Here is a 13,624-nt window from a genome sequence, read left to right on the forward strand (position 1 = left end):
GGTTGACCAGAAATGAATGGGGCCAAAATTAGGTAGAAATCGGGTAGAACACATTTCCTACTAATTTTGCAGTCTATATGGACACAGACAAGAGCATACCACATCTCAGATCCAGCTTGTTCCACCTCTTTCCAAATCAATTAATGTAAGAATTTTGATGGATTTTTTTGTATTTATTATTTTTTTGTGGACATTCTGTTGAAGGCAGGCAAAAAAAGGGAGTCGAAGTCAGTTCAGTTCAGCAGTCAGTTCAGCACAGCCACTTGGGAAAGTGCCAACGGGTATGAGTGCTTTTCAGGAATAAATTAATTTTGTAAATAGTTCAACTACTTTAAAGAAAAATGAACAATGCTATAGGCTTTACTTCCATATACCCACGAGAGTGGGCCAGCACCAGATATCATCATGCTTTCGTGATCTGTTCAACTAGAATATTTGTAATTCTAAATGAAATATCACATACTATTAAATACACTTTTGGTTCTGTCTGATTCCGTGCTTTACTTTCACTTTCCTCAATAATTTGTTTATCAAATTACATTAATCTGTTTAAAATGTCATTTCAGATGCAGGATGCGTTGCAAAAAAATATTTCCAAAGAACTCGGTCAAGGTAAAATGATAGAATACAGAAATTCTTTGGTTGATATTTGATATAACAACTTGTATTTATATAGCATTTTTAACATCTCAAGGCATTTCATACCAGTATGAAAAAGAAAATTGACACCGAACTGCACAAGTAGAAATTAGTGCAGGTGACCAACAGCTTGGTCAAAGAGGTATGTTTTAAGGAGTGTCTTGAAGGAGAAAAGAGAGGCGGAGGGGTTTAGGCAGGGAGTTCCAGAGCTTGGGGTCGAGGCAATAGAAGGCACGGCCACCAATAGTTGAGCGATTATAATCAGGGATGCTCAAGAGGGCAAAATTAGAGGAGCTTAGACATTTTGGAGGATTGTGGGGCTGGAGGAAATTAGAGATCGGGAGATATATTACGTTAAGTTGGCCCAACTATAAATACAGTCTACAGATGATTCAAAGCTGTTTAATATTGAATTATCCAATAATTCAAACAAAGCAGTTGCATTAAAATAGCACAAGATTTTTCTCAGCTCAATTTGATATCAAATTAACCGGAGTAAACTGTGACTGTGACATTGAAACAGCAGGTGCAGTAAAGAAAAATTATTTTTGTTACATGTGTTTATACAATGTAATCAAGTGGCATTTTACATTAGTGCTAATCTTGAATCATTACAAGACTGCTACAATATCCAGTTACCGACACAAAAATTGCTCTTTAGCTCCCACCCATCACTTTTTTCCTTTAATAGTCAGATAGCCCATTTGTTTGCTTCTAACCTTAAGATTGTTGAACAGCCAATTAAGAGATGTGGTCAGAAATGGTCTGCATTGACCGACCATTCTTAAATTCTCCTTTCTGTCCACATACAGCCCTTTCTCCCAACCTAGTGAGAAACTTGTTACATGGACTTTAGTGGTGCAAACCCAGGTATTATGGTTTCAGAACTAAAACAATGTTCAATTAAATAAATGGGGAAAGACTATCTCAACAACTTTCCCTTTTTTTCGTGCCTTTAACATAATGTTCCAAAATACTACAGCAGAAAAACATTCCAGCATTGTTGGAAAAAGGACTGAGTTGGTGACCAGAGGCAAGATGAAAAATATGGATTTTAAAGAAGCTTCTAAAGAAGTGCAAGGCAGAGGGGCTTAAGAAGAGAATTCCAGAATTTGGGGGTGGTTGGGGGAAAGAGGGGAAAGATGAATGTAAAGGAGGCCACAGTCAAAAAAGCAGAGGGTACATGTAGGGCAGAAGGAGGTGCCAGAGATACATTAGTCAGGTTTTAGTAATCAACAGTACAACTGGATTGAACAGTGGTATAAAATTGCTTTGAGAATATGGATGACCAAGCATAGCCTACAGGAAGAATTTCAGGAAATATGAAACTAAGCAGATTAAGTTGGTACAGTAAACTAATTTTTAAAATCTGTTCTAGCCACTGCTGAATTGGATAGAGGATCTACACGAGTCTCACCTCTAGGATCTGCTGCTGGCTCCTTGAGGAGCGTAAACCAAGATCAGGACCCTGTCACTAGAGCCACAGAACAATACCTGGAGGTTCTAAAGAAAAATTACATGCTTTGAATTGTACTGTACACTAATTAAAATATTCTATGAACTTTCTGCACAAAGGAGGTTAAAATAACAGTTCTCCTGCAAACTTATCCAATGTGATAATTTTAAGAGTACAAAATAGTGTTTTAGTTCTAACATTCCATGATGTGGTTAACTGATTGCAAAAATATGGACGTTTATACTGCAGCATATAGACTTCTGCAACTATATTTGCTCAGGAGGAACTTTTTATATCTATGTAAAATTATTGTACAGAATCTATTCACATTTTTTGTTGCAAATGACATTTGGCCAATACTGCAGGCCAATTCTAATGGTCTCATTTCAGGACCACAATTTCCCTGCATCAGTGTCTTACAACTATTTACCAAGGTCTAATTAACAGAACATTCCATAATCTGAATTAGTGTATGAAAATGCACAAGCTACAAGTATTTTATCAAAGTACATTTTCACCACAAATTGTTGTAAAGTTGACTGAATATTACTGTGGTAAAAATGTCCTGAGCTGTAATGTTCATTCCATTGTGATACAGTATTGTACATTAGTTTATCTTGTAAAATAGTGCCAAGACTTTTCACAGACTTGTGTTTTGGTACATGCTGTATATAAAGGCATTGCACTACACAACAATTTCAACATTAAATGCTAATGTTTACTCCTGGGATGCAAGAAATTCCAATAGTCAATGATTAATTTTATAGGTACTTACTACCATAACTAAAAAAGCTAGTCAAGTCAGTTTTTTTTCCCCCTCATAAATTCGGCGCTGTGCAAGAAGCCTCCAACCAGTCAAGTAAAATAAGCAGCATCACCTGGTCCCAAGGATTTATGTGGGGATCTTCACAGGAGCCCTCTTGCTACGCAGAGGCTGTACCTCTTTAAAAGGAAGGAATGTGATCTGGTATCATTCCATTAGATCAGATCCTAATATGTGATGAGGTGGTTTGGCAAGAGTTTTGTTGGAAAAGATAACCTCCAGGCTCAAGTAGTTAGATGAGCAAAATCCAAGCTCTGTTTAACTAAATTGACTAATTCTTGAATGTCTGGTTGTATGGGTCTTGTGGATGTAGCAATCAGAGTGGGAAATACTGATCTAATTCTATGAAATTGCAGCCTTTCTATTTTATAGATCAAAGCATGAAATTTGACACAACATTCTTGAAATTTCAGGTTTAAAAAAAAAAACTACCACTCCCTTTGAACCCGACATTAAAAAAGGTGGGAGGCCAGCATTACATGAAATATGTCACCTACTAGAATTCCTGCCTTTGGTGCTTACAGGAAGCAGGTGGCTGAAATGGGCCCACCAACTTTGGAAAAGCTGGTTTCCTTATTGCAGCTAGTCCTAAAGCAGCCGTTTCAGAAGGGGGTCAACTGTTCTACAGGTTCTTCAGCCAGACCGGTTTGTACTTGGGCCCAGAAACTGGCAAATGAAAAAATAAATTGTACTTTGTATTGTAACATTGAGTTCAATTCTGGAGGTTCACAAACAGGACACCAGTTCTGCATCCCCAGTATTACCAAACTAATAGTTTACCTCATCAGAACTGTGGCCCCAGACTTCATATCAACTCTTATTTTTCTGTTCTGAACATCAAGTTTTATCATTCGGGGACGAGAAAGCGGTATCCCACTGGGTAATTAAAATACTGGTTCTTCATTTTCTCAAGATTTTAAAGATCATGAAAAGACAATTTCACATTCAGTTCTGCAGCCTCCCTGCCACACTTCAGACTTTCCCATTATTACTGCAGGAAAGTTTCCCTTTTACCTTGAGCAATCTTGGCACTGCTCTCTCCTCCTTTGCCACTTCATCCTGCATTTCAAATTGCCTTCTCATGTCTCGGTCAACTATTTAATGGATTAATCTCAAAAAGATAGGCCCAAAGCCTCCTTGCTGAGCATAGCTTCAGTGTGCAATTTGAAATTTTCTTCAAGGTAATGTACTTTAATTTCTTCCCATTTTATATGCTACACCTTAATCTAATGTATTGGAGCATAATCCTTTTTGCTTGGTTATTCCTGCACAATTTGAGCTAATTGCAGCGGTACAGCAAGAGTAGTGAAGGAGCATTTATTTCGAGGCTCTGTAGTAAGTAAAGGATATTTTACAGGGGATAATATGTTTCAAGACACCAAGTCCTGTTGCAAACACCATGTATAAAACGTTTGGACAACTGGAGGTAAAGGTAGATTTCATTTTCATCACTAAATTATGTGAAATAAAGTATATTCTATAAATAATTTCCCTACAAATTACTAGACAATTCACTATCCCTCAAACAAGGATTAGTGAATGTGTGTTCTCAAATTTTACCCGATTGCTCATTTCCCTCGCATTACAAAGCCTGAGAATTCATGAAGTAACTTGTAAGTAGTCTGTGGAAGATTCAAGTCTTCTTCTATACTTGTTCCACATTAACAGAGGATCTTTTATAATTATTTCCTAATATCTGTTTGCTACAATATTTTGAATTCTATCTTGTTTTAAAGTAGATGTTCATCTGTGGGTGGAAGGATATGGGATCTGGTGTAGACTGTTCAGCCTATGTGGCCGGTCTGTACCTCAACTCCACTTTCATAGAATTACAACACAAACAGGCCATTCGGTCCAACTAGTCTGTGCTACTGTATATATTCATGTGTTTTCCTGCCTTTGTACTATATCTCTTGATACACATACCCAACAAAAATCTATCTTTCAATCTTGAAAGCTCCAATTGTCCTACCATTCAGTTCTTCGGGGGAAAAGTGTGTTCCAAATTTCTGCTACCTTTTGTGAAAAAGAACCTTATCCTGTGATAATGAGTTCAGCACATGAATTGCCACAGTAAATGAATGTTCTCTTTGTGTACAATCCAACTCAAAATATAGATCCCGTTCCCCAGGCCTCTGGAGTAATACGTCACATCTTCCCACCACAAATTCAAACACATATATACTGCCACTGTAAAATGAGTTTCTGGTATTAACTTGGCACATTATTAATTAATTCAAAATATTTTACAGAAATCATCCAAAAAGTACCAAATCGCAGCTTTTCAAAAAGAGCAGAATTCACTTTGATCTAGACTGCTAGTATTAAAATCGGACCATTTTGGAAACAATGCCATTGAAGCACAGGCATCATGCTTACAATTTTTCTAAAGATTTAGGTATTTGAGTTTGATTTTTGTCGGGGGGGAGGGGGCGGTGGCGGCGGAAGGAACTAGGTAAATAGCAAATGAACTTCTGGGAGCAGGATTATGTTAAAAGATGGTCATTAAGAAAATCAAAGGAGATGTATATTTCTGAAATAGATGTTACAGAAATATATATGGCATTAAGCTGCCAGCCACACACAGAATTAAATTTTACTGACCTGTTTGTAATTTCGTGAACTGGATTCTGGTTATAAGTGTTTATTACTTCACAAAAAGAAAAATAATAAAACTAGCTATTTAAGTTGTTAATATTTTAAACGACAGTTGCTCAAATATTTGGAGGGGACAGGCAAGAGGAAAAACATGTATATACAATTAAGCAATACTGCATTTAGTTTAAAATTGCATTAAGTTTATTTTCCATTGGTCAGCAAGAACTCAATACAATCAAGTTTTAAGAAATATGTAAATATTCAAAACTACAGACAAAAATATTCAGATAGGAAATAATTTTTCTTCTTTGCCTACAGAATTATGCACTATTGTGAAAGCATCAGTTTTCCATTCTCCTCACTGCCAGCCATGCATTCACAAAGTTCTTACATCTTTCAGTGTACCACAGAATTTAAAGGTTCAGCTCTGATGTTTCCCAAATCCAAAGCAGAATCTGTTTCTTCATCTATTTCACCAATCACTGCGCTGTAATACAAGAGGACAAGTGATTATGTATTCAATCTTAACTTTTACTATTGGTGACATTAGCTAAAGCATTATACTTTAACTCATCCAGCAAGATTATTGTACAAGTTTTAGAAAAATGATTCCAGTACAGTTTAGAGCAGCGCGTGTCGTTTACTCAGACCAAAGAAGCAGAAATAGGGCTGGATTTTTGGGCAAAAATGGTAGCGCTACGTGAAAATTAGCACTGCGCTGCCAAACTTTCAGCCTTAGTGGTCTGTATCGCAAATAATAACTATTATTTATATAGCGCCTTTAACGTAGTAAAATGTCCCAAGGCGCTTCACAACAGTGTTGGACAAATTTGACACCGAGCCACAGAAGAAATTAAGACAGATGACCAAAAGCTTGTTTAAAGAGGTAGGGTTTAACGAGCGTCTTAAAGGAGGCAAAGAGATTTAGGGAGGGAATTCCAGAGCTTAGGACCCAGGCAGCTGAAGGCACGTCCACCAATGGTTCAGCAGTTATAATGAGGGATGTTCAAGAGCCCAGAAATCTTGTGGGGTTGTGAGGCTGAAAAAAAATCAAAGATAGGGAGGGGCAAGTCCATTTAATGATTTGTAAACAAGGATGAGAATTTTGAAATCGAGGTGTTTAATTGGGAACTAATGTAGATCAGAAAGAACAGGGGTGATGGGTTATCTTGACTTGGTGCAGGTTAGTACACGGGCTGCTGAGTTTTGGATGATTTCAAATTTACAGTGTGGAACGTGGAAGGCTGGCCAGGAGCGAGTTGGAGTAGTCAAGTCTAGAGGTAACAAAGGCATGAATGAGGGTTTCAGCAGCAGATGAGCTGAGGTAGACAATGTTACGGAAGTGGAAAAAGACGGTTTTAGTTATGCCGCGGATATGTGGCTAGAAACTCGTCTCAGGATCAAATATCACAAATCAGATTACAAATAGTTTTGTTCACCCTCAGATTGATGCTAGGGAGAGGGATGGAGTCAGTGGTTAGGGAACGCAGTTTGTGGAGGGGACCAAAGATAATGGCTTCAGTCTTCCCAATATTTAATTAGAGAAAATTTCTGCTCATCCAGTGCTGGATGTCGGACAAGCAAGCTAACAATTTAGATACCAAGCAGGGGTCAACAGAAGTGGTGGAGAGGTAGAGCTGGGTGTCGTCTGCGTACATGTGGAAGCTGACTCCATGTTTTCAGAGAATATCACCAAGGGGCAGCATATAGATGAGAAATAAAAGGGGACCAAGGACAGATCCTTGGGGGACACCAGAGGTAACAATGCGGGAGTGGGAAGAGAAGCCATTGCTGGAGATTTTCTGGCTACGATTAGTTAAGAATGGAACCAGACGAGTGCAGTCCCACCTAGCTGGACATTGGTGGAGAGGCGTTGGAGAAGGATGGAGAGGTCAACTGTGTCAAAGGCTGCAGACTGGTCCAGAAGGACGAGGAGGGATAGTTTACCTTTGTCACAGTCACAAAGGATGTCATTTGTGACTGATAAGAGCAGTTTCGGTACTGTGGCAGGGGCAAAAGCCACATTGAAGAGATTCAAACATTGAATTCATGGAAAGATTTGGGAAGCAACACCACGTTCAAGTACTTTGGACAGGAAAGGGAGGTTGGAGATGAGATGATAGCTAGCAAGCAAAGTGGGGTCAAGAATTGTTTTTTTTGAGGAGAGAACAAAGGGAGGCGTTGCATATTTATTCGCGGCGCAAAACGAGAGTTTTGCCAACTTTAGTGCGGGGTAGTGCACTGCGAGAGGCGCCTTGGGAGGGGGGGAAAAAAACATTACCAAGACCCTTAACTAACTAATCGCTATAAAAAATTAAAACTTATCTTTTTTGCAGGTTTTTTTTTTAAACTTACCGCTGTTGGCAGGGCTGCACCAACAGGTTTTACCTGTCGCTGTTCGGCGTACAGGTTGGGAGTGTGCCAATCTGAGTCGCTACATGTCCGGCGCAACTCTCTATCACCGCCACAAACAGGTAACCGAGGATCCCACCTGGCTTTGCAACTGGGTTCTTGCCACGGAGTGTCAAATCGCGGCGAAAACCCGGTCGCAAACCTCTCAAAAATCTAGCCCATAAACTCAATTTAAAGCTGCTTTGCCCCGTAGTTAGTCAGTGTGTTACTGTTCATTTTGTACCTACAAATGTTCTCGGAGGTTTTTATACTTTAAATTACTGGTCAGCATCTGTTCAGAAGCTGAATGCATATAGACCGAACATTTTGATAAATATTGGATAAAGCTTATTCGGTTGAAAAAGTTATGATTCAAAGTCAACAGTTGATGTATCAAGAGTTTTATGATTGTAATACAGTGCATCATTGGTCAAAGAATCAATGTAATCTCTAAACACTTACACATTGTCTCCTCTCACTATGTACAAGCCAAGTACTACTTGTTCCACACCTTGTTGTGAACTAAATACTCGCTCATGACTCTCATCCAAGATTAGGTTGATGGTCTGGTCAAATCCCTTCAGGGTTCCCTGTGATAAGAAACAATTGAAAGCTGCTTATAATTCCATACATGTATGTGTAAAGGTTCAGCTCCTTTTCCTACTACCTGTTATTTTGGCTTCATAAGACTTTATACTGTGATACTATTTTAATTCTTCTTATTAGGGGGGGGGGGGGGGGTAAATGATCAGGGTGAGGGGGATGAATCGGACTCCAAAATTGGGAGGGGACAGAAGCTGGTTTTAGAAGATTGTAAACCATGCAAATGGTATCGGCAACCACAAAAATTTGCACCAGGTTAATAGAGATTAATGAATTCAATTTCAAGTATATTATCGAATAAAAAAGCAAATTTAATTCAATGCCAATTCAATTCACTGACAATTTCCAGAATGCTCTGGAACCACTACTAAAGGAGGATCATTATAAATTAAGGCAAACACAATCTCATTTTTAAATCAATCAGCCGCATTGGACAAAAAATTAAGACAAAGACCATTTTTTCTTTTTTAAATGCGCAGGAATACATTAAGCTGGGAAAAATACTTCCAGTTCTACTAGCCAGAATGTCTGTGTGGTATTCATGAAGTGGCTCTCATCAGTGCTTAGTTATCTGATGGTATCTCATGGCTTCTTCCTTCTAGTCATAGAATTTTACAGCACAGGAGGCCACTGGGCCTGGCACTCCTCTGCCAGCTCAAAGAGCTATTTGCTTATTCCTATTCCCCATAGCTATTTAAATTTTTCCTTTTTCAATTATCTATCAACTTTTGTACAGCTATTATGAATTCCACTTCCAAAACGGTTGCTAGTATGGTGATAATAAATGTCCTTGAGTTACGGACTTACTAATCAGTAGTAGCTTTCCCGGTTTACCTCATTAAAACCCCTCAATTCTGAACATGTCTTCTCAGATCTCTTATCCTTTTTTGTTCTGAATGAAAACAGCCCCAGTTCCTCTGGCCTATCCTAATAACTAAAGCGGGTCCTCCCTGGTATCATCTTAGTGAATCTCTTCTCCACCCTCTCCATGCCTTGATATTCTCCCTAAAATAGGGCTGCCCAAAACTACACTACACTACACAACATTCAAACTGCGGTCTAACCTAGCTTCAAACTTCAAGGTCTGTTAAGTATCCACGCTGCATAGACACACTTTTAAAGACCATGGTTCCCTTTTTTTTTTAAATGTTCAGGATAGCAACACCAGCATTTGTTGCCAATTCTTAGTTGCTCTTGAGAGGCCGTGGTAGTGGGCCTTCTTGAACTGCTGCAATCTGTGGGGTGAAGGTGCTCCCATAATACTGTTAGGTAGGGAGTTCCAGGATGTTGTCCCAGCAAAAATATGACATACGTCCAAATCTGGATCGTGTGCGACTTGGAGGAGAACTATGATTGTTCCCATGCACCTGCCGCCTGGTCCTTCTCAGTGGTGGAGGTCACGGGTTTGGAAGGTGCAGCACACCTTGATGGCATGTTACAGTACATCCTGCAGATAGTACCTACTGCAGCCATGGTATGCTGATGGTGGAGAGTGCGGCTATTTATGCCAGTGGATGAGATGCCCATTAAGTAGTACAGACTAAGTAGCATTGGGAATAACAACCAGAATTGTTCTAAGTGCTTCCCTTTCTTTCTCCCCTGCATCCAACACACTCCTGAAGGAAGACACCAATAAAAAAGGACAGCCCATCCAAATAAAAAATGCTCAGTAGCAAGTGTAAATTGTCATTTTTACCAATAAACAATTGATATGTATAGGAGAAGGCAAAATCTCCTGTAGTTGTTACTGCTACAATGGCTACATCTTCCACCAGGCCATAGCCTAGAAGACCATTTTGCCTATTACTATGGGTAAGCTATCACTAGTGGATGGCTATGTATTCAGCAATCCTTTCCGGCATTGGTAAGAAGCTGGAGTGGAGAGTGCTATACAGTGATGTAGCCTCAAACTAAGACATGAGCCATTTTATAAATGTCCTGGCTGCATATCCATTCTGTAACCAGAATGAAAAAGTGTTCCATATTTACAAAATTATATCAAGTTTACATACAGCACCAGAGATTGCAGCCTCTTATACTATTTGAACAGGCTGCTCCTCAAATTGTTTTCCCCCACATGTAGGGGAAAGCAAATCGTAAAGCTTCCTGGTCTGCATGCTCCAGGCATGGTGAAATCTGCCTTGTACAAGTCCAGCAAAAGATCACTGGGGAGTCTATCCAACTGATTGAAACTGGCCAATCTCAAGAATAAAGCTGGTGGCCATGGAGTCCACTTGAAGTCTTCCATACAAACTGTGGTTATGTTAGCCTAGAACTACTAGATTACTTTAATGTTCCCACAACTGAGTCACCCCAGATAGCAGTAACCTAGTTTTGTACTTCATTAGTAAAGTTCTCCAAAATTAAAGTTAACTCACCACAATCATTCGTCCATCTGCTGTGACCACTGCAACAGTACCTGAAGACTCAAGTTAAGATAATATATTCATTTTTGTCTCTCCTTCTTAGTCAAAATCACAGCGTACGCCAATAATATCCATAAGCATAGGTGAATTTTTATATTTTTGCTAACACCCAGCTGTACCCCATCCTCAACTCCACAACCACTTTCACACTGCTGAACAATTTGTGAAGAAGCCAGAACTTTTTCCAACTGAACATTAGGAAGACCAGAGACATATTTTCCTCCAACCAAAAACTCCATGTTTTTCCACCACCTTCTTAACCAAACCCCCCCCCCCCTCCTGGTGGACCCATCAGTGCACAACCTCGGTATTAGGTTCGACAGTGAGCTTCAGGTCCGATATCCAATCACTTACTTCCACATCCATATCATCACTCATCTCCACTCTTGTCTCACTCCTACTGCAGCTGACATCCTCATACAATTTAATACCTTTGGACTGGATTGCTCCAATGCTCTACTCACTGGCCTCCACCCTTCACCAACTCATCCAAAACTCACTACCCAGATCCTGCTTTATCATCACCCGCATCCTAGTCAGCATTCAATGGCTTCCTGTCCAACTCATCCCAATTCAAAATCATTGTCCTCATTTACAAGTAAACCACTAGCAACGCAACGCCTCCAGTCCTACATCCCTTCTACTTTGGCCTCCTGGACACATGCACCCCCTTCCCCAGCTCCACTATCAGCAATTTCTCTGATTCCCAAACTCCATCTCCCCTGTCTTTAAAACCCTCAAGCCTATATTTTTAAACTGTGCTTTTCATCATCACTAATCCACTATTGTTTTAGGTCCTCGGTCAGATTCATTGGCACATTTTCTACATTAAAGATTCTATACAAACTACTAGTAGTTATTGTTGAGTGGCTCCACCTACTCACCATATCCCTCAATTATTCTAACATCCATCACCACAAGAAAGATTAAACCTGATTCAATATTTAAACAGAAAATGCAGAAGACTACACTGGGTCTCCATATGTGAGTCACTGAAAATATACAAAAATACCAGATTGTGCCAATTTCTAATGCACAGTTATAAGATAAATATTAGCAAACTAGATGAATTGAATATAACACAGGAACAGGGATAGGCCATTCAGTTTCTCGAGCCTGTTCTACCATTCTATTGGCTGATCTGTAACAGCAGTTTGAATACAAAGTTAGTCATTCAATGTGCAAGACTTGCTTTGAGACCAGGCCAGCTAAAATGTTCTCATAATTGACGGACTGCTAGAAAATATCATCCTGCTGCGGTGTCATTTCTACAGCTTACAAGGGAAATAGAATAATACCTGTATTACAATACTGAAACACCACTACTTCAGTACTGCCACTACAATAATGGCACATCACCACAATAATACCTAAAAGGCTATTGCCCTATACCGCAGTACATAATCACTACTACAAAAGTGGAATACTATAATACCAAACAGAACTATACATTTTGTCTCAATAACTGAACATAAGTATACCATCAACTCCCATATCAATTTACATGGAAAACAAATATTTAACTGTAATAGTATTTCAAAGACAATATTGTATTTAAACAGCACTTTTTAGTAAAACTGTTAACATAAATTTGAAGATTAAAATCCCCATTTACACCTAAAAATTCCTGCTCCAGGGAAGGAGAGGGGTTGCCTTAAGTAGTAAAAAAAAATTAAAATGTGGAAGGACATGTAGCAAAAACATTCTCTTTCTGTTCACTGGAACATCCTAAAGATATAAAGTAGCAAATGCCTTCTGTACTTTCATATTATTTAGGTACCTTGTCATATCTAATGCAATTGGTATATAGTCCACAGTTTACTGTTTGTATAAAAGGATCCCTAAATAGTAGTAAAGGATGCTATTGCAAAGTTATGTGCATAACCCTAAGAATCACTTATGATTATGCCACATGTTATGATGTCAAATGGAAATATTTAGGGCAAAAGCAAGATACTGCGGATGCTGGCAATCTGAAATAACAGAAAATGCTGGAAGTACTCAACAGGTCAGGCAGCAACGGTGGAGAGAAATAGCCAACATTTCAGGTCGATGACCTTTCGTCAGAACTGGAAAAGGTTAGAGATCTAATATTTAGTGTCCTATATAAAACATCACGCTACATTTTGCAATGCCCAGTAACCGCGACCTGAACTCACTCCCCCGGGACTCTCAAAGCATGGATTTAAACAACGAACGGTCGAGCTCCCCGGGGTGGAGTCCCCTTTACCCGAGTCCGAATATGGCCCGGGTGATGGTGTTGGTCATTGCCCTCGGCCCTCGGCCCTCGGCCCCCTGCCCCGAAGGATACGGTTGATGTAATTCTCTAAGGCGGACGTCATGCTGGTGCTGAGCAGCAGCTTCCCGCTCCCGGAGCCGCGCCGCAGGGGCTGCTGGGCAACCAGACTCGAGCAGGCGAAAACCGAGCCGCCTCCCAGCCAGGCATGCTCAATGGAAACCGATAGCAGGATGGGCAGTATCCCAGCCTCCAGGACACAGCAACACATACTGCCACCTGCAGCCCTGCTGACTCAGTCCTGATTTGTTTTCACCCCATTCTTTGAAAGAAGGATTTGAATTTATACAGACCTCAGGACTTCCCATCGCGTTTTACAGCCAATGAAGTACTTTCTGAATAAAAGCAAAATACTGCGGATGCTGTAATCTGAAATAAAAACAGAATGCTGG

The 13,624-nt window shown here is 39.7% G+C and overlaps 2 protein-coding genes and 1 long non-coding RNA gene across 15 annotated transcripts in view; 1 reads left to right on the top strand and 2 right to left on the bottom strand.

Moving 5' to 3' along the window:
* The window catches only part of LOC139280707 (uncharacterized), a 103,483-nt gene extending 101,344 nt beyond the window's left edge, over positions 1-2,139 (bottom strand). For all 4 annotated transcript variants that reach the window (XR_011596753.1, XR_011596751.1, XR_011596752.1 and 1 more), the window contains exon 1: positions 2,057-2,139. This is a non-coding gene — a long non-coding RNA (uncharacterized lncRNA). The remainder of the gene's footprint in view (positions 1-2,056) is intronic.
* The window catches only part of ankrd26 (ankyrin repeat domain containing 26), a 185,982-nt gene extending 182,231 nt beyond the window's left edge, over positions 1-3,751 (top strand). For all 10 annotated transcript variants that reach the window (XM_070900319.1, XM_070900325.1, XM_070900327.1 and 7 more), the window contains 2 exons: positions 567-612; positions 2,018-3,751. In XM_070900319.1, coding sequence (XP_070756420.1) covers positions 567-612; positions 2,018-2,166 — 195 coding nt within the window. In that variant the 3' untranslated portion in view covers positions 2,167-3,751. The remainder of the gene's footprint in view (positions 1-566; positions 613-2,017) is intronic.
* Positions 3,752-5,694: 1,943 nt separating this feature from the next.
* Positions 5,695-13,351, bottom strand: lsm8 (LSM8 homolog, U6 small nuclear RNA associated). Its single transcript, XM_070901616.1, has 4 exons — positions 13,248-13,351; positions 10,889-10,929; positions 8,370-8,497; positions 5,695-6,003 (listed from the first exon to the last, which is right to left on the bottom strand). Exons 1-4 carry the CDS (start codon positions 13,276-13,278, stop codon positions 5,913-5,915), a joined length of 291 nt encoding a protein of 96 aa, XP_070757717.1. The 5' UTR covers positions 13,279-13,351; the 3' UTR covers positions 5,695-5,912.
* Positions 13,352-13,624: the final 273 nt, after the last annotated feature.

Source organism: Pristiophorus japonicus, chromosome 15 (assembly GCF_044704955.1).
Source record: "Pristiophorus japonicus isolate sPriJap1 chromosome 15, sPriJap1.hap1, whole genome shotgun sequence".
Lineage (NCBI taxonomy): Eukaryota > Metazoa > Chordata > Chondrichthyes > Pristiophoridae > Pristiophorus > Pristiophorus japonicus.

Bases quoted from the DNA above. Each gene is read 5' to 3' on its own strand.
- lsm8 (XM_070901616.1), bottom strand. From the start codon at position 13,278: ATGACGTCCGCCTTAGAGAATTACATCAACC. The intron at 8,498-10,888 runs GTGAGTTAACTT...TTCTTATCACAG, and splicing joins CAGATGGACGAATGATTGTG to GGAACCCTGAAGGGATTTGA. The intron at 6,004-8,369 runs GTAAGTGTTTAG...CTTGTATTACAG, and splicing joins ATAGTGAGAGGAGACAATGT to CGCAGTGATTGGTGAAATAG.